The following is a 24,041-nucleotide window of genomic DNA, read 5'->3' as shown; positions in this document are numbered from 1 at the left end:
GAAATATTTCAAAGTTATTTATATTGACCGGATTTTTTTGTATAGATCTATTTTTGACTGCTTCATAATTATGTCCTAATCCTAAGATATTGGGTTTCTTAACTATCATTATTTGTAGCCCAATGCAAAATATTCCACATTAATGCTTGAGGAAAAAGTTCGGTTGCCTGAAACCCAGCAAGGATCAGTGTGTGGCCATGAAAAGCACCTAATTGTGAATAATATTTCTTTGCTCCCGCTTTAAAGATACTCTTTCTTGCAATTTGGACTTTTTTCTTTTCATCATATGCAGCTTAATCGACGGAACTTGGGGGGAAAAGGGAAGGGGGGGGGAAGGGAGAGGGGGTGGGGAGGCAGGAAAAAGGGGGAAGGGGGGGAGGAGGCAGGAAAAAGGGTGAAGGGGGGGGAAGGAAAAGGGAAGGGGGGGAAGGAAAAGGGAAGGGGGGGAGGGAGGGAAAGGTGAAAGGGAAGGGGGGGGGGGAGGAAAAGGGAAGGGGGGGAAGGAAAGGAGAATGAAGGGGGGGGTGGTTGAAAAGGGAGGGGCGAATTTTGCTCAACCTCTCCAGGTCAAGCTCTCTAGATATCGGACACTGGCTGCAGCGCTGACGTCAAAGAGAGGGAAGGGGGGAAGAAAGGGTGGAAAGGGAAGGGGGCGGGAAGGAGAAAGGTGGAAAGGGAAGGGGGCGGGAAGAGTGAAAGGGAAGGGGGAGGAAGGAAAGGTGAAAGCGGTTTGGGAAGGAAAGGTGAAAGGGAAGGTGGGAAGGGGAAAGGAAGAATTCTGCTCAACCTCCCCAGGTCAAGCTCTCTCGATGCCGGACACTGGCTGCAGCGCTGACGTCATGTTGACAGTGCTGCCTCCAATCACTGAGCGCCTCTGACTCTGTAGATGCAACGCTTCGCTCAGTGATTGGCTGCAGCATTGTCAACGTGACGTCAGCACTGCAGCCAGTGTCAGATACTGTGAGCAGTGGTGGAGATGAGCGCTAGGCCCTGGGAAGGGTAAGTAAGGCACTTTTTTTTTTTTTTTCTTAATACATAAACTGCAACTAGGGACTGATATTTTCTGAAAGGGGACAACCCCTTCAACATGAATCCTGATTTAATTAGCAGTAATTTTGTGATGACACCTTCCTGAGGCTAGCAGGGGTCCATACGATATCCTTCTTATCCAATGCATACAATGCCTTTCACAGTCACACATGGACAAACACATTGTTTTACAGTGCAGCCTATCCTGCATCCATTTAATTATTATTTTCTATATTAAGAAACCCAAAAAAACAAGAAACTTATGAAAAAAAAACAAAACAAAAAACAATAAGCCGGTTGATATCCCTCCATTACAGTGGTGGCAGGTACTAAATATAAAGAGAATTATTAGAAACATTTGCCACACTTTATGGGGGTCTTCCCGGCAATCGGTTGGGCTTCTTGAAAGGGGTACAACGATGTGGCATCTGCAGGCGGCAGTGTTCCAAGTTTTGCCGGTCATCGGCATCAGATCATCCAGTAATCCCTGGAGACTGCTCGAGAAGACCTATATATTGGGGGTCCCTATAGGTCTTCCTAGCAGTGACAGGTCATTACAAAAAGAAAAAGGGGGGGGGGGGGAAATGTGGGGATTGCTTTATTGAGTTGGATATATGGCTGACGCAGCTGCAGGTGTGATCCCACAACGTGTAAGAGTTAAAAAATGTAAACTATTTTTGGATCGGTCACCTCTGGCTCCTACAAAAAGAAAACAAAAAAAAAAAAAAGCCTTTGCGGTCCCACAGGATGTTTTGCAACGGCAAAAGTTCCACTCCTGTAAGTTTCCGTGGAGCAGTGGAGAAAGGGATTGGATTGCAGGGTCGGGGTACTGGTGTGGAGGATGCGGGACGGGTGAGATAAGGGTGGTGGCGGTCGGTCGGCTCCTCCATCGTATCGTGTCCTGTGCCAGAGGTGAGCGTAACTTCAAAAATACTGCCATTTCCCCAACACCGTGTCCTTGATGGCATCCACGTACTGTGCTGGCACCCAGTATACCCAGTAGTACGATGCTTCAGTAGGACCCAGTTGAAATGCCTACCAATGAGAAAATACCATTTAGTGGGAGACACAATGGAGAGACGTTAGAAAGGGACATACCCTAACCTAAGGAGTGTATGTTAAAAAAAGAGAATTTTGTTACTTACCATAAATTCTTTTTCTTATAGTTCCGTATTGGGAGACCCAGACCATGGGTGTTTAGCTTCTGCCTCCGGAGGACACACAAAGTACTACACTTAAAAGTGTAGCTCCTCCCTCTGAGCTTATACACCCCCTGGTGAGCCAGTCCTAGCCAGTTTAGTGCAAAAGCTGAAGGAGAATAGCCACCCACAAGTAGAACCGAGTAAGAACCGGAACAACCGGAGACTCTGTCCACGACAACAGCCGGTGATAACACACGGAACAAGAAAATTGCCAACAGGCAACAGGGAGGGAGCTGGGTCTCCCAATACGGAACTATAAGAAAAAGAATTTACGGTAAGTAACAAAATTCTCTTTTTCGTTATCATTCCTTTGGGAGACCCAGACCATGGGACATTCCAAAGCTGTCCCTGGGTGGGAATAAACAGAAAAACTAAGAAGTAGACGGAGCCTAACTTCACAAGTGGGCGACAGCCGCCTGAAGGATGCGTCTGCCCAAGCTCGCATCTGCCGAAGCATGAGCATGCACTTGGTAGTGTTTCGAAAAGGTATGCAGGCTAGTCCAAGTGGCAGCCTGACAGACTTGTTGAGCCGTAGCATGGTGCCTAAAAGCCCAAGAGGCACCGACAGCTCTGGTCGAGTGTGCTTTGATCCCCGGCGGGGGAGGCACCTGAGTACTCTGGTAGGCGTCCGAAATGGTCGATCTAATCCAACGGGCCAAGGTCGGCTTAGAAGCAGAGAGACCCTTGCGCCGCCCTGTGGTTAGCACAAAAAGAGAGGTGCACCGCCTAAGCACAGCGGTGCGAGACACATAAATCCGGAGAGCACGCACCAGATCTAGAGTATGCAGCGCTTTCTCAAAGCGATGAACAGGGGCCGGACAGAAGGAAGGCAAGGAAATATCCTGGTTAAGGTGGAAGGGAGAGACCACCTTAGGAAGAAAGTCCGGGGTCGGACAGAGAACTACCTTGTCTCGGTGAAAAAACAAAAAAGGTGACTCCGAGGAGAGCGCAGCCAAATCAGAGACTCTCCTGAGAGAAGTTATGGCAACTAGAAAGGCCACCTTTTGAGAAAGACGATACAAAGAAACCCCCCTAAGGGGCTCGAAAGGGGGTTTCTGCAATACCGTGAGGACCAAGTTAAGGTCCCAGGGATCCAAGGGGCCGCCGATAAGGCGGAATTATGTGAGACGCACCTTGCATGAAGGTGCGGACCTGAGCCAGCCGGGCGAGACGCCGCTGGAACAGCACTGATAAAGCTGAGACTTGTCCCTTGAGAGAGTTGAGGGACAGTCCTAGCTGCAGACCGGACTGTAAAAAAGACAGAAGGGTCGGCAACGAGAATGGCCAAGGAGAATGGCCGGAAGAGCGACACCAGGACAGGAAAATTTTCCAAGTCCTGTGATAGATCTTGAAGGAGGAAGACTTACGGGCCCGAGTCATAGTGGAGATGACTTCAGGAGGAATACCAGAAGCCGTCAAAATCCAGGACTCAAGAGCCATGCCGTCAATTTGAGTGCCGCAGAATTCGGGCGGAAAAACGGACCTTGCGAGAGCAGGTCTGGACGGTCCGGAAGATGCCACGGCATCTCCACGGACAGTTGGAGCAGGTCCGGATACCAAGCTCGCCTGGGCCAGTCCGGTGCAATGAGGATGACTCGACGACCCTCCATTCTGATCTTGCGCATGACTCTGGGCAAAAGAGCTAGAGGGGGAAACACGTAGGACATACGAAACTGGGACCAGTCTTGAACCAGAGCGTCCGCGGCGAAGGCCTGAGGATCGTGGGAGCGAGCCACGTAAACCGGAACCTTGTTGTTGTGACGGGATGCCATTAGGTCCACGTCCGGAATGCCCCACTTGCGGCAGATTGACTGAAACACTGCCGGGTGCAGGGACCACTCGCCACCGTCCACGGATTGACGGCTGAGATAATCTGCCTCCCAGTTTTCTACGCCAGGGATGTGGACTGCGGATATGGTGGACTTGGAGTCCTCCGCCCATTGAAGAATGCGTTGGACCTCCAACATTGCCAGGCGGCTGCGTGTCCCGCCTTGGTGATTGATGTAGGCAACCGCTGTCGCGTTGTCTGACTGGACTCGAATGTGCCTGCCCGCCAACAGGTGGTGAAAGGCTAGGAGAGCTAGAAGCACAGCTCTGGTTTCCAGCACATTGATTGAAAGGGCTGACTCGGACGGAGTCCAAGTGCCCTGTGCTCTGTGGTGGAGATGTACCGCTCCCCAGCCGGATAGACTGGCATCCGTGGTGAGAATCACCCAGGACAGAGTCAGGAAGGAGCGCCCTTGGGACAGGGAGAGGGGTCAAAGCCACCACTGAAGAGAGCTCCTGGTCCGTGGCGACAGAGCCACTAACCTCTGTAAGGAAGAAGGCCGCTTGTCCCAACAGCGGAGAATGTCCAGCTGCAGAGGACGCAGATGGAACTGGGCAAAGGGAACCGCCTCCATGGAGGCCACCATTTGACCCAGCACCTGCATCAGGCGCCTGAGGGAATAACGGCGGGGCCTCAGGAGAGAGCGCACCGCTAGCCGGAGAGACTGCTGTTTGATTAAGGGCAACTTCACAAGTGCCGGCAAAGTCTCGAACTGCATCCCTAGGTACGTGAGACTCTGGGTCGGAGTCAGAGTGGATTTGGGAAGATTGACAATCCACCCGAATTTGGCTAGGGTGGCGAGAGTGAGCGAAACACTCCGCTGACAGTCTGCGCTGGATGTACCCTTGACCAGAAGGTCGTCCAGATAAGGAAGCACTGCTAACCCCTGGAGGTGCAGGACCGCAATCACTGCCGCCATGACCTTGGTGAATACCCGAGGGGCCATGGCTAACCCGAAGGGGAGAGCCACGAATTGGAAATTATCCTCTCCTATTGCAAAACGTAACCAAACGCTGATGTGACACTGCGATTGGCACATGTAGATAGGCATCTCTGATGTCGATGGACGCCAGGAACTCCCCTTGGGTCATAGAGGCAATGACTGATCGCAGAGACTCCATGCGAAAATGCCGCACCCGGACATGCTTGTTGAGAAGCTTGAGATCCAGGATGGCCCGGAAGGTACCGTCCTTTTTTGGAACTAGGAAGAGATTTGAGTAAAAACCTCTGAACCGTTCCTGAGCGGGAACTGGGACAATCACTCCGTTTGCCTGCAAGGACGCCACGGCCTGCGAGAAGGCGGCGGCCTTTTAGCAGGGGGGGAGTTGAGAGAAAAAATCTGTTTGGAGGGCTGGAAGAGAATTCTATCCTGTAGCCGTGAGATATGATATCTCTCACACACTGATCGGAGACTTGCTTTAACCAAGCGTCGCCAAAGTGGGAGAGCCTGCCACCGACTAAGGGACGTGGCTGGAGCGGGCCGAGAGTCATGTGGAAGCTGCCTTAGTGGCAGAAACCTCCTGCAGTCTTCTGCGGACGCGCTTTTGAGCGCCAGTTGGATTTCTGATCCTTGGCTGAGTTAGCGGACGAGGCGGAAGGCTTAGAGGATGACCAGTTGGAGGAACGTAAGGAACGAAACCTCGATTGATTCCTACCCTGGGCGGGTTTCCTGGTCTTGGTTTGTGGCATGGAAGTACTCTTCCCGCCAGTAGCTTCTTTAATGATTTCATCCAGCTGTTCACCAAACAGCCGTGAACCAGCAAAAGGGAGCCCAGCAAGAAACTTCTTGGAAGAAGCATCTGTCTTCCACTCTCGAAGCCACAAAATCCTGCGGATAACAAGAGAATTAGCTGAAGCCACCGCAGTGCGGTGAGCAGCCTCTAGCATGGCAGACATGGCATAGGATGAAAAAGCTGAAGCCTGAGCAGTTAAGGTAACCATCTCAGGCATAGATTCCTTGGTGAGGGAATGCATCTCCTCTAGAGAAGCAGAGATGGCTTTGAGAGCCCACACTGCTGCAAAAGTCGGGGGAAAACGCGGCCCCCGCAGCTTCATACACAGATTTGGCCAGAAGGTCAATCTGGCGGTCAGTGGAATCCTTAAGTGAGGTGCCGTCAGCCACCGACACAACGGTCCGGGCTAATAGCCTAGACACCGGAGGGTCTACCTTTGGGGAGTGAGACCACTCCTTGACCACCTCAGGTGGAAATGGAAACCGGTCATCAGAACCACGCTTTGGAAAGCGTTGGTCAGGGCAGGCCCTGGGTTTGGTCACAGTGGGCTGAAAACTGGAGTGGTTAAAGAACACACTCTTCACTCTCTTAGGCGAGGTAAAGTGGTGCTTTTCTGCCAAAGAGAGTTGCTCCTCTGATACTGTCGGATTGAGATCCAGCACAGAATTAATAGAAGCAATCAAATCACTGGTCTGGGATCAGATGATGAATCCTCCGTGAGCTCTGATGGACGGAGGTCAGAGGATAGGAGTCCTCTGTCAAGAGTATTAGAGGCACCCTGTGAGGGGGGCTGATGCATATTCATCAAAGTCCTGGACAAAAGCCCCATGGACTCAGCAAATGACTGGGATATGGACCTAGAAAAGGACTTTACCCAGGCTGGGGGTTCAATCACAGGTGCAGCAGCAGCCTGAGAGACCACTGGGCCTTGCTCCTTGTGTGAGACATGCTGCTGGTATACAGAGGTCTACAACCGGAGACCGGCTGTGGCTTACCAGACCGCTGAGCGCGGTGTTGTGTGCCCTCCAGATCCCGAAGCCCAGACCCCCAGTGCGCAGCACCTCAGCAGAGATGCAGAATGCAGGATGTCCCAGAGCAGAGTGAACTCTGCCTGAGAAATGACTAGGGGGCGTTCCTATAAAAGAGCGGGAACTGGAGGGCTATAGAGACCTGCAGGGAAGGAGGGACGCCCCAGCAGTGGGGAGTCCCTCCCCCGTGTAGAACGGCCGAGCCGAACCTGTCCCTCTGCATGAGTGACATGCGAGGGCAGGAAAATGAAACTAGGCCTCCGGCGAAGCCGACAAGCAGGCACCATCGGCGCGGTTCTCAGGCAAAAGCTAGAGAATCCGCTGGAAAAGTTAAAACAATCACATACAGCATACTCTCCCCTTACAATAAAGAACCGGGACCCCCAACATAAACGTCTCAGGTACTTAGCTGCTGAGACGCAGGGCCATATGTCCCTGGGGATGAGTGCTCCGGTCCAACAGAATCCTCAAGGGGCTGTGGATGGAGACCGGACACCTGCCAGGCATGGAGACCGTGCTGGCTCCCACTTCAAGCCAGAGCCCAGAAGGGATGGTGAAGGAGCGCGGCATGTAAGGCTGCAGCCTTGTAAATCAACCTTAACAACACCGCCGACACAGTGGGGTGAGAAGGGACATGCCGGGAGTCCAGACATGGACCCGCTTTTCTTCAAGCTCTTTCCAAAAGTCAAACAAATCAGATGAGAATGCATGTGTGGATGTATGCCTCCTGAACACAAAGCGATAAACTGGCTAGGACTGGCTACCAGGGGGTGTATAAGCTCAGAGGGAGGAGCTACACTTTTAAGTGTAGCACTTTGTGTGTCCTCCGGAGGCAGAAGCTAAACACCCATGGTCTGGGTCTCCCAAAGGAACGATAAAGAAAAAAATAATATAATATAATATAATATAATATAATATATATATATATACACACACACACAGTTAGGTCCAGAAATATTTGGACAGTGACACACAAAAACATGTTCAGAAATACAATTATATATATAATATGGGCTGAAAGTGCACACTCCCAGCTGCAATATGCGAGTTTTCACATCCAAATCGGAGAAAGGGTTTAGGAATCATAGCTCTGTAATGCATGGCCTCCTCTTTTTCAAGGGACCAAAAGTAATTGGACAAGGGACTCTAAGGGCTGCAATTAACTCTGAAGGCATCTCCCTCGTTAACCTGTAATCAATGAAGTAGTTAAAAGGTCTGGGGTTGATTACAGGTGTGTGGTTTTGCATTTGGAAGCTGTTGCTGTGACCAGACAACATGCGGTCTAAGGAACTCTCAATTGAGGTGAAGCAGAACATCCTGAGGCTGAAAAAAAAAGAAAAAATCCATCAGAGCGATAGCAGACATGCTTGGAGTAGCAAAATCAACAGTCGGGTACATTCTGAGAAAAAAAGGAATTGACTGGTGAGCTTGGGAACTCAAAAAGGCCTGGGCGTCCACGGATGACAACAGTGGTGGATGATCGCCGCATACTTTCTTTGGTGAAGAAGAACCCGTTCACAACATCAACTGAAGTCCAGAACACTCTCAGTGAAGTAGGTGTATCTGTCTCTAAGTCAACAGTAAAGAGAAGACTCCATGAAAGTAAATACAAAGGGTTCACATCTAGATGCAAACCATTCATCAATTCCAAAAATAGACAGGCCAGAGTTAAATTTGCTGAAAAACACCTCATGAAGCCAGCTCAGTTCTGGAAAAGTATTCTATGGACAGATGAGACAAAGATCAACCTGTACCAGAATGATGGGAAGAAAAATGTTTGGAGAAGAAAGGGAACGGCACATGATCCAAGGCACACCACATCCTCTGTAAAACATGGTGGAGGCAACGTGATGGCATGGGCATGCATGGCTTTCAATGGCACTGGGTCACTTGTGTTTATTGATGACATAACAGCAGACAAGAGTAGCCGGATGAATTCTGAAGTGTACCGGGATATACTTTCAGCCCAGAATCAGCCAAATGCCGCAAAGTTGATCGGACGGCGCTTCATAGTACAGATGGACAATGACCCCAAGCATACAGCCAAAGCTACCCAGGAGTTCATGAGTGCAAAAAAGTGGAACATTCTGCAATGGCCAAGTCAATCACCAGATCTTAACCCAATTGAGCATACATTTCACTTGCTCAAATCCAGACTTAAAGACGGAAAGACCCACAAACAAGCAAGACCTGAAGGCTGCGGCTGTAAAGGCCTGGCAAAGCATTAACAAGGAGGAAACCCAGCGTTTGGTGATGTCCATGGTTTCCAGACTTAAGGCAGTGATTGCCTCCAAAGGATTCGCAACAAAATATTGAAAATAAAAATATTTTGTTTGGGTTTGGTTTATTTGTCCAATTACTTTTGACCTCCTAAAATGTGGAGTGTTTGTAAAGAAATGTGTACAATTCCTACAATTTCTATCAGATATTTTTGTTCAAACCTTCAAATTAAACGTTACAATCTGCACTTGAATTCTGTTGTAGAGGTTTCATTTCAAATCCAATGTGGTGGCATGCAGAGCCCAACTCGCGAAAATTGTGTCACTGTCCAAATATTTCTGGACCTAACTATCTATCTATCTATCTATATATATATATATAAATAAAAAGAAGGGAATTTTGTTTACTTACCGTAAATTCCTTTTCTTCTAGCTCCTATTGGGAGACCCAGACAATTGGGTGTATAGCTTCTGCCTCCGGAGGCCACACAAGTATTACACTGAAAAAGTGTAACCCCCTCCCCTCTGCCTATACACCCTCCCGTGGATCACGGGCTCCTCAGTTTTGGTGCAAAAGCAGGAAGGAGGAAACTTATAAATTGGTCTGGGGTAAATTCAATCCGAAGGATGATCGGAGAACTGAAACCATAACCAAAAGAACAATTCAACATGAACAACATGTGTACACAAAAGAACAACCAGCCCGAAGGGAACAGGGGCGGGTGCTGGGTCTCCCAATAGGAGCTAGAAGAAAAGGAATTTACGGTAAGTAAACAAAATTCCCTTCTTCTTTGTCGCTCCATTGGGAGACCCAGACAATTGGGACGTCCAAAAGCAGTCCCTTGGTGGGTAAAAGAATACCTCAATAAAAGAGAGCCGAAAACGACTCCTTCCTACAGGTGGGCAACCGCCGCCTGAAGGACTCGCCTACCTAGACTGGCATCTGCCGAAGCATAGGTATGCACTTGATAGTGTTTTGTGAAGGTGTGCAGACTAGACGAGGTAGCTGCCTGACACACCTGCTGAGCCGTAGCCCGGTGTCGCAATGCCCAGGACGCACCCACGGCTCTGGTAGAATGGGCTTCTCGAAAGGTGGTTTTTGAAGAGCCATTAACACCCTGTTAAGGTCCCAGGGTTCCAGCGGACGCTTGTAAGGTGGGACTATGTGGCAGACTCCCTGCAGGAACGTGCGGACCTGCGGAAGCCTTGCCAGGCGCTTTTGAAAAAATACTGAGAGCGCCGATACTTGTCCCTTGAGAGAGCCGAGTGACAAACCCTTGTCCATTCCGGATTGAAGGAATGAAAGAAAAATGGGTAAGGCAAAAGGCCAGGGAGTAAAACCCTTATCAGAGCACCAGGATAAGAAGATCCTCCAAGCCCTGTAATAGATCTTGGCGGACGTTGGTTTCCTGGCCTGTCTCATAGTGGCAATGACATCCTGAGATAAACCCGACGACGCTAGGAGCCAGGACTCAATGGCCACACAGTCAGGTTGAGGGCCGCAGAATTCAGATGGAAAAACGGCCCTTGTGACAGCAGGTCTGTGCGGTCTGGAAGCGCCCACGGCTGACCCACCGTGAGATGCCACAGATCCGGGTACCACAACCGCCTCGGCCAATCTGGAGCGACGAGAATGGCGCGACGACAGTCGGATCTGATCTTGCGTAACACTCTGGGCAACATCGCCAGAGGAGGAAACACATAAGGGAGTCGAAACTGCGACCAATCCTGAACTAATGCGTCCGCCGCCAGAGCTCTGTGATCTTGAGACCGTGCCATGAAGGCCGGGACCTTTTTGTTGTGCCGTGACGCCATGAGATCGACGTCCGGCGTTCCCCAGCGGCGACAGATCTCTCGAAACACGTCTGGGTGAAGAGACCATTCCCCCGCATCCATGCCCTGACGACTGAGAAAATCTGCTTCCCAGTTTTCTACGCCCGGGATGTGAACTGCGGAGATGGTGGAGGCTGTGGCTTCCACCCACAGCAGAATCCGCCGGACTTCCTGGAAGGCTTGACGGCTGCGCGTGCCTCCCTGGTGGTTGATGTACGCGACCGCCGTGGCGTTGTCCGACTGTATGCGGATCTGCCTGCCCTCCAGCCACCGATGGAACGCCTTTAGGGCTAGATACACTGCCCTTATCTCCAGAACATTGATCTGAAGAGAAGACTATCGGAGTCCAGGTTCCCTGAGCCCTGTGGTGGAGAAAAACCGCTCCCCACCCTGACAGGCTCGCGTCCGTCGTGACCACAGCCCAGGATGGGGGCAGGAAGGATTTTCCCTGCGATAGAGAAGTGGGAAGAAGCCACCACTGAAGAGAGGTTTTGGCTGCAAGGGAAAGAGAGACGTTCCTGTCGAGGGACGTCGACCTCCTGTCCCATTTGCGGAGAATGTCCCATTGGAGTGGGCGCAGATGGAACTGCGCGAAGGGCACTGCCTCCATTGCTGCCACCATCTTCCCCAGGAAGTGCATGAGGCACCTCAAGGGGTGTGACTGACCCCGAAGAAGAGATTGCACCCCTGTCTGCAGCGAAAGCTGTTTGTCCAGCGGTAGCTTGACTACCGCTGAGTGAGTATGAAACTCCATCCCGAGGTAAGTCAGTGATTGGGTCGGTGTCAACTTGGACTTTGGGAAGTTGATGATCCACCCGAACTGCTGGAGAGTCGCCAGAGCGACGGTCAGGCTGTGTTGACACGCCACCCGGGAGGGTGCCCTGACTAGGAGATCGTCTAAGTAAGGGATCACCGAGTGGCCCTGAGAATGCAGGACCGCCACAACGGATGCCATGACCTTGGTGAAGACCCGTGGGGCTGTCGCCAGGCCGAAAGGCAGTGCCACGAACTGAAGGTGTTCGTCCCCGATGGCGAAACGCAGGAAGCGTTGATGTGCGGGTGCGATCGGCACATGGAGATAAGCATCCTTGATGTCGATTGATGCTAGGAAGTCTCCTTGTGACATCGAAGCGATGACCTAGCGGAGAGATTCCATCCGAAACCTTCTGGTGCTCACATGCCTGTTGAACAGTTTGAGGTCCAGAACGGGACGGAATGATCCGTCCTTCTTTGGCACCACGAACAAGTTGGAGTAGAAGCCGTGACCATGTTCCTGAGGGGGAACGGGAATCACCACTCCTTCTGTCTTCAGAACGCCCACAGCCTGAAAAAGTGCGCCGGCCCGAGATGGGGGCGGAGATGTTCTGAAGAAACGAGTCGGAGGACGAGAGCTGAATTCTATCCTGTAACCGTGAGACAGAATGTCTCTCACCCATCGGTCTTGGACATGTGGCCACCAGGCGTCGCAAAAGCGGGAGAGCCTGCCACCGACCGAGGATGCGGTTCGGGGAAGCCGAAAGTCATGAGGAGGCCGCCTTGGAGGCAGTGCCTCCGGCGGTTTTTTGGGGGCGTGACTTAGACCGCCACGCATAGGAGTTCCTCTGGCCTTTCTCTGGCCTGTTGGACGAGGAGGATTGGGACTTGGCTGAGGGCCGAAAGGACCAAAACCTCGGTTGTATTTTCCGTTGCTGAGGTCTCTTCGGTTTGGACTGGGGTAAGGACGAGTCCTTTCCCTTGGATTCCTTAATAATTTCATCCAATCGTTCGCCAAACAATCAGTCGCCAGAAAACGGCAAACCGGTTAAGAACTTCTTGGAAGCAGAGTCTGCCTTCCATTCGCGTAGCCACATGGCCCTGCGGACTGCCACCGAATTAGCGGATGCTACCGCTGTACGGCTAGCAGAGTCCAGGACGGCGTTCATGGCGTAGGACGAAAAAGCCGACGCCTGAGAAGTCAAAGACGCAACTTGCGGAGCAGAGGTACGTGTGACCGCATTAATCTCAGACAGACAAGCTGAGATAGCTTGGAGTGCCCACACGGCTGCAAAGGCCGGGGCAAAAGACGCGCCTGTGGCTTCATAGATGGATTTCACCAGGAGCTCTATCTGCCTGTCAGTGGCATCCTTGAGCGATGAGCCATCTGCAACTGATACTACAGATCTAGCCGCCAGTCTAGAGACTGGAGGATCCACCTTGGGACATTGAGCCCAACCCTTAACTACGTCAGAGGGGAAGGGGTAACGCGTGTCATTAAGGCGCTTAGTAAAGCGCTTGTCCGGAAATGCTCTGTGCTTCTGGACAGCATCTCTGAAGTTAGAGTGATCGAAAAACGCACTCCGTGTACGTTTGGGAAACCTAAACTGGTGTTTCTCCTGCTGCGAAGCCGACTCCTCTATAGGTGGAGGTGGGGGGAGAAAGATCTAGCACCTGGTTGATGGACGATATAAGATCATTTACTAAGGCGTCCCCCTCAGGTGTATCAAGATTGAGGGCAACGTCAGGGTCAGAGCCCTGAGCTGCGACATCCGCCTCGTCCTCCAGAGAGTCCTCAAGCTGAGACCCCGAGCAGCGTGAGGAAGTCGGGGAAGATTCCCAGCGAGCCCGCTTAGCCGGTCTGGGACTGTGGTCCGTGCAGGAGTCCTCCACGTGAGACCTAGGGGCCACCCCGGGAGCACGCTGCGGCGCAGACCGAGAGGGGCCTGGAGGCGATGATCCAACAGTGCCCGGGGCCTGTGTAAGGACCGGTCTGGACTGCAAGGCTTCTAGTAGCTTGGCAGACCATTTGTCCATAGACTGAGCCATGGATTGTGAAAGCGACTCAGAGTTTCTCAGCAAAAACTGCAAACTCTGTCCCTGCCGCCTGGACAGTGGAAGCAGGAGGGTCTGCCTGAGCCGAGGAGCCCACTAGTGACCGAGGCTCCGGCTGAGCAAGTGCAACAGGGGTCGAGCATTGCTCACAGTGAGGGTAGGTGGAACCCGCAGGTAACATAGCCCCACAAGAGGTACAGGTTGCAAAAAAACCCTTTGCCTTAGCGCCCTTGCTCCTTGTGGACGACATGCTGTTGTCTCCTAGGAGAGTGATCACTGAGGGTATATAGCCAAAAGTAAACAACCCGGCCGAACAGAGAAAATATATACGAATATATATATATATACTCCGGCACCCTAGGGGGACCAGCACCGGGTGACCGGTGTGGCTTACCGACCGCCCAAAGCGGTGTGTGTCCACCAGATTCCCTGCCTTAGGTCTCCCAGAGCTGCAGAGCTCGTTCCTGAAATCCTCCACCGGCAGAATGTGTGTAAAAATGGCTGCCGGAGCTCTCAGGGGAGGAGGGAGCCGTGGGCGGCGACTAGTAAAGTGCGGGAATCTGGGGCCCACAGTGATCAGTGAGGGGGGGGGGGGGGAGGAAACCTAAAGTATGCTCCAGCCCTCACTGCCGACGTCAGGTCGACCGTCCCGCCCTTACCCCTGACTGGCAGGCCCGGGGGCGGGAGTTATGGTACTAGGCCGCAATGAAGCCGGGGACTAAATTTAATACCGCGGCCGACAAACAGGCTCGGTCGGCGCGGAAGTCCCGGTCTTCACAAACCAGCAGCTGCTGCAGCGTCTGTGAAACAAGCGCTCCATGCACAGTCCCCATGGGGACACAGAGTACCTTTAGATGCAGGGCCCTGTCCCTGAGGATACATAGACTCCTGTCCGTCAGATTCCCACAGGGGCTGCGGAGGGAGCCCGGTCCCAGTAACTGGATGACCGGTCAGGATCCCACTTCTCCCAGAGCCTCTAAGGGATGGTGAAGGAAAACGGCATGTGGCTCCAGCCTCTGTACCCGCAATGGGTACCTCAACCTTAACAGCACCGCCGACGTAGTGGGGTGAGAAGGGAGCATGCCGGGGGCCCTCTTTTCTTCCAACCGATAAAATCAGCAGCTGCTGCTGACTAAAATGGGAAAGCATGAGTGGATGTGTGCCTCCTTCCAAACAAAGCATAAAACTGAGGAGCCCGTGATCCACGGGAGGGTGTATAGGCAGAGGGGAGGGGTTACACTTTTTCAGTGTAATACTTTGTGTGGCCTCCGGAGGCAGAAGCTATACACCCAATTGTCTGGGTCTCCCAATAGGAGCGACAAAGAAAATAAGTCTTTATTTTTATATAGCGCTAACATATTCCGCAGCGCTTTACATACATCAGGAACACTGTCCCCATCAGGGCTCACAATCTAAATTCCCTATCTGTAGGTCTTTGGAGTGTGGGAGGAAACCGGAGAACCCAGAGGAAACCCACCCAAACACGGGGAGAACATACAAACTCCTTGCAGATGGTGTCCTTGGTGGGATTCGAACCCAGGACCCCAGCGCTGCAAGACTGCAGTGCTAACCACTGAGCCACCGTGCCGCCCCATATATTATATATATTTATTATTATTAAATAATAATATTAATAATGATAAAATATATAACATATATTAATAATATTATTATTTAATATTAATGATTAAATATAAAAACATATAACATTATATTAATAATATATATATATATATATATATATATATTATATTATATATTATATATATATATATATATATATATATAAAAATCACTTTCATGATTACGTCTGGTCTTCCTGGGCCATTGCCAAAATCTAAAAGAAAATGATTGACATCCTTCCTTGTATGAGTGTGCATGCAAAGATAGCTGTCAATCATTCATTCAGTAATCACGCCCACTGGACTACCAGAATAGGGGCAGGGATCTATATTACTAATTTAGTAGTATTAAATCAATAACCATTCATTCATCTGCCGGGATGCACACCAATCTTTGCACCGGCCGGTCCCATTTGTCTCTTCCTGGCCACAGTCTTAGCTCCAGGGAAGAACGGGAGAAAAATCTGGCCCCACACCGATAATCGTTCTCATTGATTAGTGGAGAATTTCTTTAGACTGGAATGGCCCTTTAAGAGCATCAATTATTAATAGAATGTGAATGTTCCCTAAAAAGGACAGAAAGACCCCCTTACCATCATATGATAGTCATCATGTTCTTCAATTGGCTCGGAGACTACATTTTTAATAGAACCCATGGGGATTTTTTCTGTTCTTTCTGCCAAAAAATATAAAAAAAAGAATAAACGTCACAGTTCTTTGCAAGGATCGGCTCAACCAAGTCTACAGCTGAAATAGAAGCCCTCCCTCCTGGACACATAGCGGCTCTAACTCTGGTCTGAAATTTTACATGTATGGATGCTGAGGAAAACTAAGTTTTTCCTGTATTGAGTCATTTACATAAAAAGTTGTTACATTACGGATCTTGTATTATACTCCAGAGCTGCACTCCCTATTCTGCTGGTGCAGTCACTGTGTACATACACTACATTACTTATCCTGAGTTACCTCCTGTATTATACTGCGGAGCTGCACTCACTATTCTGCTGGTGCAGTCACTGTGTACATACACTACATTAGTTAGCCTATGTTACATGCTGTATTATACTGCGGAGCTGCACTCCCTATTCTGCTGGTGCAATCTCTGTGTACATACATTACATTAGTTATCCTATGTTACATACTGTATTATACTGCAGAGCTGCACTCATTCTGCTGGTGCAGTCACTGTGTACATACACATCTGTCCTTTTATGCTTTGTCAGAAGTGAGCAGAAGACACCAGAGCCTACACCCAGCACAGGCCCGTCCTATAATGGATGGCTGTATGGTGGATTTCATTACTTGCCTTTTGTACCAATCCATAGCTGGTCTTGCTCCAGTTTAAATGTCAGTCTGACTTTCCCTCCAGATTTATTGTACATACCAGATATAGGAGTGGTCGGAAGTCTCTCCTGCAACAGAAGACAGGAACGTTAATAAGTCATCGCTGCCACTTACGCTTTCATACACAGATCTGCAATACCAGTCACAGCGCACAGGTACTCCATTTGTGACGCTACTCCACTCTTGGCAAATTTTTCCTCTAGGTCCAACCCAACACCTATCCAGATACCTGCAGCGGACCCTTCTGGATACCTCAGGAGGAATATCTGGCCACTGTGACAGCCGATCGGTGTGGGCCACGATGGTTGGACCCCTTCTATCAGTAAGTTACCACCTATCCAATGGGTAGGTGATAAAGGATTTGTCCATTAAAAAGCAAGTTAAGAAAGGCTGAAACATCAAGAGGTAAAGTGAAGACTAAATGTCTCCCCTCCATGGTCACCCCTCCGTGGTCACCTGTCGTCCTTTGGGGAAGAAGGGAATTTTGTTTACTTACCGTAAATTCCTTTTCTTCTAGCTCCGATTGGGAGACCCAGACAATTGGGTGTATAGCTTCTGCCTCCGGAGGCCACACAAAGTATTACACTTTAAAAAGTGTAAGGCTGCTTTCACACATCCGGTTTTTCTTCTGCGGCACAATCCGGCACTTTGCAGGAAAATCGCAACCGTTTTTTTTTTGCTGCCGGTTGCGATTTTCCTGCATAGACTTTAATTAGTGCCGCATTGTGCCGCATGGCCTTGCGTTCCGTCCGGTTTTTGCCGCATGCGGCAGATTTAGCCGATGCGGCGGCCGGATGGAACGTTGCCTGGCACGTTTTTTCGTGCGGCAAAAAAAAACCGCATCGCGCCGCATTCGGCGCATCTCTCAATGCATGCCTGTGGCGGCCGGATGCGACGCGATGCGGCAAAAACCGGACGGGCCGCAAGGGAAAAACTTATGCAAAGGATGCGGTGTTTTCACCGCATCCGTTGCATAGCTTGCACAGCCGGGATTGAGCCGCAGAGCTCAAGCCGAATGTGTGAAAGTAGCCTAACCCCTCCCCTCTGCCTATACACCCTCCCGTGGATCACGGGCTCCTCAGTTTTGGTGCAAAAGCAGGAAGGAGAAAACTTATAAATTGGTCTAGGGTAAATTCAATCCGAAGGATGTTCGGAGAACTGAAACCATGAACCAAAAGAACAATTCAACATGAACAACATGTGTACACAAAAGAACAACAGCCCGAAGGGAACAGGGGCGGGTGCTGGGTCTCCCAATAGGAGCTAGAAGAAAAGGAATTTACGGTAAGTAAACAAAATTCCCTTCTTTGTCGCTCCATTGGGAGACCCAGACAATTGGGACGTCCAAAAGCAGTCCCTGGGTGGGTAAAAGAATACCTCAATAAAAAGCCGAAAAACGGCCCCCTCTTACAGGTGGGCAACCGCCGCCTGAAGGACTCGCCTACCTAGACTGGCGTCTGCCGAAGCATAGGTATGCACCTGATAGTGTTTCGTGAAAGTGTGCAGACTCGACCAGGTAGCCGCCTGACACACCTGCTGAGCCGTAGCCCGGTGCCGCAATGCCCAGGACGCACCCACGGCTCTGGTAGAATGGGCTTTCAGCCCTGAAGGAAGCGGAGGCCCAGAAGAACGGTAGGCTTCGAGAATCGGTTCCTTGATCCACCGAGCCAAGGTTGACTTGGAAGCCTGCGAGCCCTTACGCTGGCCAGCGACAAGGACAAAGAGCGCATCTGAACGGCGCAGGGGCGCCGTGCGAGACACGTAGAGCCGGAGTGCTCTCACTAGATCCAAAGAGTGCAAATCCTTTTCACATTGGTGAACTGGATTGGGGCAAAATGAAGGCAAGGAGATATCCTGATTGAGATGAAAAAGAGATACCACCTTAGGGAGAAAATCCGGGACCGGACGCAGAACCACCTTATCCTGGTGAAACACCAGGAAGGGGGCTTTGCATGACAGCGCTGCCAGCTCAGACACTCTCCGGAGTGATGCAACTGCCACTAGAAATGCCACCTTCTGCGAAAGGCGTGATAAAGAGACATCCCACAGTGGCTCGAAAGGTGGTTTCTGAAGAGCCGTTAGTACCCTGTTAAGATCCCAGGGTTCCAGCAGACGCTTGTAAGGTGGGACTATGTGGCAAACTCCCTGTAGGAACGTGCGGACCTGCGGAAGCCTGGCTAGGCGCTTTTGAAAAAATACGGAGAGCGCCGATACTTGTCCCTTGAGAGAGCCGAGGGACAAACCCTTGTCCATTCCGGATTGAAGGAATGAAAGAAAAATGGGTAAGGCAAACGGCCAGGGAGTAAAACCGTTATCAGAGCACCAGGATAAGAAGATTTGCCAAGACCTGTAATAGATCTTGGCGGACGTTGGCTTCCTGGCCTGTCTCATGGTGGCAATGACATCCTGAGATAACCCTGAAGACGCTAGGAGCCAGGACTCAATGGCCACACAGTCAGGTTGAGGGCCACGGAATTCAGATGGAAAAACGGGCCTTGAGAAAGCAAGTCTGGGCGGTTTGGAAGCGCCCACGGTTGACCCACCGTGAGATGCCACAGAACCGGGTACCACGACCGCCTCGGCCAGTCTGGAGAGACGAGAATGGCGCGACGGCAGTCGGACCTGATCTTGCGTAACACTCTGGGCAGCATCGCCAGAGGAGGAAACACATAAGGCAGTCGAAACTGCGACCAATCCTGAACTAACGCGTCCGCCGCCAAAGCTCTGTGATCCTGAGACCGTGCCATGAATGCCGGGACCTTGTTGTTGTGCCGTGACGCCATGAGATCGACGTCCGGCATTCCCCAGCGGCGACAGATCTCGCGAAACACTTCTGGGTGCAGAGACCATTCCCACGCGTCCATGCCCTGACAACTGAGAAAATCTGCTTCCCAGTTTTCTACGCCCGGGATGTGAACTGCGGAGATGGTGGAAGCTGTGGCTTCCACCCACTGCAGAATCCGCCGGACTTCCTGGAAGGCTTGACGACGGCGAGTGCCGCCTTGGTGGTTGATGTATGCGACGGCAGTGGCGTTGTCCGACTGGATACGATTCTGCCTGCCCTCCAGCCACTGATGGAAAGCCAATAGGGCTAGATACACTGCCCTTATCTCCAGAACATTGATCTGAAGGGAAGACTCTATCGGAGTCCAGGTTCCCTGAGCCCTGTGGTGGAGAAAAACCGCTCCCCACCCTGACAGGCTCGCGTCCGTGGTGACCACAGCCCAGGTTGGGGGTAGGAAGGATTTTCCCTGCGATAGGGAAGGAGCCACCACTGAAGTGACGTCTTGGTTGCAAGGGAAAAAGAGACGTTCCTGTCGAGGGAAGCCGACCTCCTGTCCCATTTGCGGAGAATGTCCCATTGGAGTGGCCGCAGATGGAATTGCGCGAACGGCACTGCCTCCATTGCTGCCACCATCTTCCCCAGGAAGTGCATGAGGCGCCTTAAGGGGTGTGACTGACCCCGAAGAAGTGATTGCACCCCTGCCTGCAGCGAAAGCTGTTTGTCCCGCGGTAGCTTGACTAACACTGACTGTGTATGAAACTCCATCCCGAGGTAAGTCAGTGATTGGGTCGGTGTCAACTTGGATTTCGGGAAGTTGATGAGCCACCCGAACTGCTGGAGAGTCGCCAGAGCGACGGTAAGGCTGTGTTGACACGCCACCCGAGAAGGGGCCCTGACTAGGAGATCGTCTAAGTAGGGAATCACCGAGTGGCCCTGAGAGTGTAGGACCGCCACAACAGATGCCATGACTTTGGTGAAAACCCGTGGGGCTGTCGCCAAGCCGAAAGGCAATGCCACGAACTGAAGGTGTTCGTCCCCGATGGCGAAACGCAAGAAGCGTTGATGTTCGGGTGCGATCGGCACGTGGAGATAAGCATCCTTGATGTCGAACGATGCTAGGAAGTCTCCTTGTGACATCGAGGCGATGACCGAGCGGAGAGATTCCATCCGAAACCGTCTGGTTCTCACATGTCTGTTGAGTAGCTTGAGGTCCAGAACGGGACGGAATGATCCGTCCTTTTTTTTGGCACCACGAACAAGTTGGAGTAAAAGCCGCGACCACTTTCCTGAAGGGGAACGGGGATCACAACTCCTTCTGTCTTCAGAGCGTCCACTGCCTGAAAAAGTGCGTCGGCCTGAGTGGGGGGCGGGGAGGTTCTGAAGAAACGAGCCGCAGGACGAGAGCTGAACGCTATCCTGTAACCGTGAGACAGAATGTCTCTCACCCATCGGTCTTGAACATGTGGCCACCAGGCGTCTCCAAAGCGGGAGAGCCTGCCACCGACCGAGGATGCGGCTAGGGGATGCCGAGAGTCATGAGGAGGCCGTCTTGGAGGCAGTGCCTCCTGCGGCCTTTTGGGGGCGTGACTTGGACCGCCACGCATAGGAGTTCCTCTGGCCTTTCTCCGGCCTGCTGGACGAGGAGGATTGGGGTTTGGCGGAGGGACGAAAGGACCGAAACCTCGATTGTATTTTCCGTTGCTGAGGTCTCTTAGGTTTGGACTGGGGTAAGGAGGAGTCCTTTCCCTTGGATTCCTTAATAATCTCATCCAATCGTTCGCCAAACAAGCGGTCGCCAGAAAACGGCAAACCGGTTAAGAACCTCTTGGAGGCCGAGTCTGCCTTCCCTTCGCGCAGCCACATGGCCCTGCGAACTGCCACAGAGTTAGCGGATGCCACAGCTGTACGGCTAGCACAGTCTAGGACTGCGTTCATGGCGTAGGAAGAAAAAGCTGACGCTTGAGAGGTCAGAGACGCAACTTGCGGAGCAGAATTGCGTGTGACAGCATTAATCTCAGCCAGACAAGCTGAGATAGCTTGGAGTGCCCACACGGCTGCAAAGGCCAGGGCAAAAGACGCGCCCGTGGCCTCATAGATGGACTTCACCAGGAGCTCTATCTGCCTGTCAGTGGCATCCTATAGCGATGAGCCATCTGCAACTGATACCACGGATCTAGCCGCCAATCTAGAGACTGGAGGATCCACCTTGGGACATTGAGCCCAACCCTTAACTACTTCAGAGGGGAAGGGGTAACGCGTGTCAGTGAGGCGCTTAGTAAAGCGCTTGTCCGGAACCGCTCTGGGCTTCTGGACAGCATCTCTGAAGTTAGAGTGATCGAAAAACGCACTCCGTGTACGTTTGGGGAACCTAAACTGGTGTTTCTCCTGCTGAGACGCCGACTCCTCTACAGGAGGAGGCGGGGGAGAGAGATCCAACACCTGGTTGATGGACGAGATAAGATCATTCATTAAGGCGTCCCCTTCAGGTGTATCAAGATTAAGGACGACGTCAGGGTCAGAGCCCTGAGCTGCGACGTCCGCCTCGTCCTCCAGAGAGTCCTCAAGCTGGGAACCCGAGCAGTGTGAAGAAGTCGGGGAAGATTCCCAGCGAGCCTGCTTAGCCTGTCTGGGACTGTGGTCCGGGCAGGAGTCCTCCACGTGAGACCTAGGGCCCAACCTGGGAGCGCGCTGCGGCGCGGACCGAGAGGGGCCTGGAGGCGACGATCCAACAGGGGCCGGGGCCTGTGTAAGGACCGGTCTGGACTGCAAAGCTTCTAGCAGCTTGGCAGACCATTTGTCCATAGACTGAGCCATGGATTGTGAAAGTGACTCAGAGAGTTTCTCAGCAAAAGAGGCGAACTCTGTCCCTGCCGCCTGGACAGGGGGAGCAGGGGGGTCTACATGAGCCGAGGGGCCCACTAGTGACCGAGGCTCCGGCTGAGCAAGCGAAACAGGGGTCGAGCATTGCTCACAGTGGGGGTAGGTGGAACCCGCAGGTAACATAGCCCCACAAGAAGTACAGGTTGCAAAAAAACCCTTTGCCTTAACAGCTTTGCTCCTTGTGGACGACATGCTGTTGTCTCCTAGGAGAATGATCACTGAGGGTATATGGGCAATAAAGGCTATACAGCCCGACCGAACAGAATATATATATATATATAAATACGTATCTATTCCGGCACCCTAGGGGGACCAGCACCGGGTGACCGGTGTGGCTTACCGACCGCTAACAAGCGGAGTGTGTGTGTCCTCCAGATTCCCTGCCTTAGGTCCCCCGGAGCTGCAGAGCTCTTCACTGAGAATCCTCCACCGGCAGAATGCCAAAAAATGGTTGCCGGAGCTCTCAGGGGAGGAGTGGAGCCGTGGGCGGCGCCAGGAAAGTGCGGGAATCTGGAGTCCCCACAGTGATCAGTGAGGGGGGAGGAAACATGCAGGATGCTCCAGCCCTCACATCCGACGTCAGGTCGGCAGTCCCGCCCTTACCCCTGACAGGCAGGCCCGGGGGCGGGATTTTTGCGACTAGGCCGCGATGAAGCCGGGGACTAAATTTGAGACCGCGCCCGACAAGCAGGCACGGTCGGCGCGGAAGTCCACCAGCCTTCTCAATTCAGCAGCTGCCGCAGCGTCCGGGAAGAAGGTGTGCTCCTGCACAGTCCCCAATGGGGACACAGAGTACCTTTGAGAAGCAGGGCCCGGTCCCCGAGGTTGAATAGACTCCGGTCCGGCAGATTCCCACAGGGGCTGCGGAGGGAGCACGGTCCCAGTGAATGGATGACTGCTCAGGATCCCACTTCTCCCAGAGCCGCTAAGGGATGGTGAAGGAGACGGCATGAGGCTCTGGCCTTTGTACCCGCAATGGGTACCTCAACCTTAACAACACCGCCGACGTAGTGGGGTGAGAAGGGAACATGCCGGGGGCCCCATGGGAGCCCTCTTTTCTTCCAACCGACATAACTAATATGAGAATGCATGAGTGGATGTGTGCCTCCTTCCACACAAAGCATAAAACTGAGGAGCCCGTGATCCACGGGAGGATGTATAGGCAGAGGGGAGGGGTTACACTTTTTAAAGTGTAATACTTTGTGTGGCCTCCGGAGGCAGAAGCTATACACCCAATTGTCTGGGTCTCCCAATGGAGCGACAAAGAAGAAGGGAATTTTGTTTACTTACCGTAAATTCCTTTTCTTCTAGCTCCAATTGGGAGACCCAGACAATTGGGTGTATAGCTACTGCCTCCGGAGGCCACACAAAGCACTACACTTAAAAGTGTAAAGCCCCTCCCCTTCTGCCTATACACCCCCCGTGGGATCACGGGCTCCTCAGTTTTAGTGCAAAAGCAAGAAGGAGGAAAGCCAATAACTGGTTTAAAAACAAATTCGATCCGAAGAAACATCGGAGAACTGAAACCATTCAACATGAACAACATGTGTACCCGACAAAACAAAAATCCCTAAGAAAACAGGGCGGGTGCTGGGTCTCCCAATTGGAGCTAGAAGAAAAGGAATTTACGGTAAGTAAACAAAATTCCCTTCTTCTTTGTCGCTCCTAATTGGGAGACCCAGACAATTGGGACGTCCAAAAGCAATCCCTGGGTGGGTAAAATAACCCTC

General features: G+C 51.8%; 1 protein-coding gene across 1 annotated transcript in view; it reads right to left on the bottom strand.

Annotated features, from left to right (window-relative positions):
* Nucleotides 1–1,212: 1,212 nt before the first annotated feature.
* The window catches only part of UBFD1 (ubiquitin family domain containing 1), a 49,042-nt gene continuing 26,213 nt past the window's right edge, over nt 1,213–24,041 (bottom strand). Inside the window, exons 5-7 of the mRNA XM_075319400.1 lie at nt 16,609–16,714; nt 15,896–15,978; nt 1,213–2,064 (exon numbers count right to left, since the gene is read on the bottom strand). Of these exons, the coding sequence (XP_075175515.1) occupies nt 1,954–2,064; nt 15,896–15,978; nt 16,609–16,714 (300 nt within the window). The 3' untranslated portion in view covers nt 1,213–1,953. The remainder of the gene's footprint in view (nt 2,065–15,895; nt 15,979–16,608; nt 16,715–24,041) is intronic.

Source organism: Anomaloglossus baeobatrachus, chromosome 7, assembly GCF_048569485.1.
Source record: "Anomaloglossus baeobatrachus isolate aAnoBae1 chromosome 7, aAnoBae1.hap1, whole genome shotgun sequence".
Lineage (NCBI taxonomy): Eukaryota > Metazoa > Chordata > Amphibia > Anura > Aromobatidae > Anomaloglossus > Anomaloglossus baeobatrachus.
The sequence above is the reverse complement of the archived record's forward strand: the minus strand, read 5'-3'. Positions and strand labels throughout refer to the sequence as shown.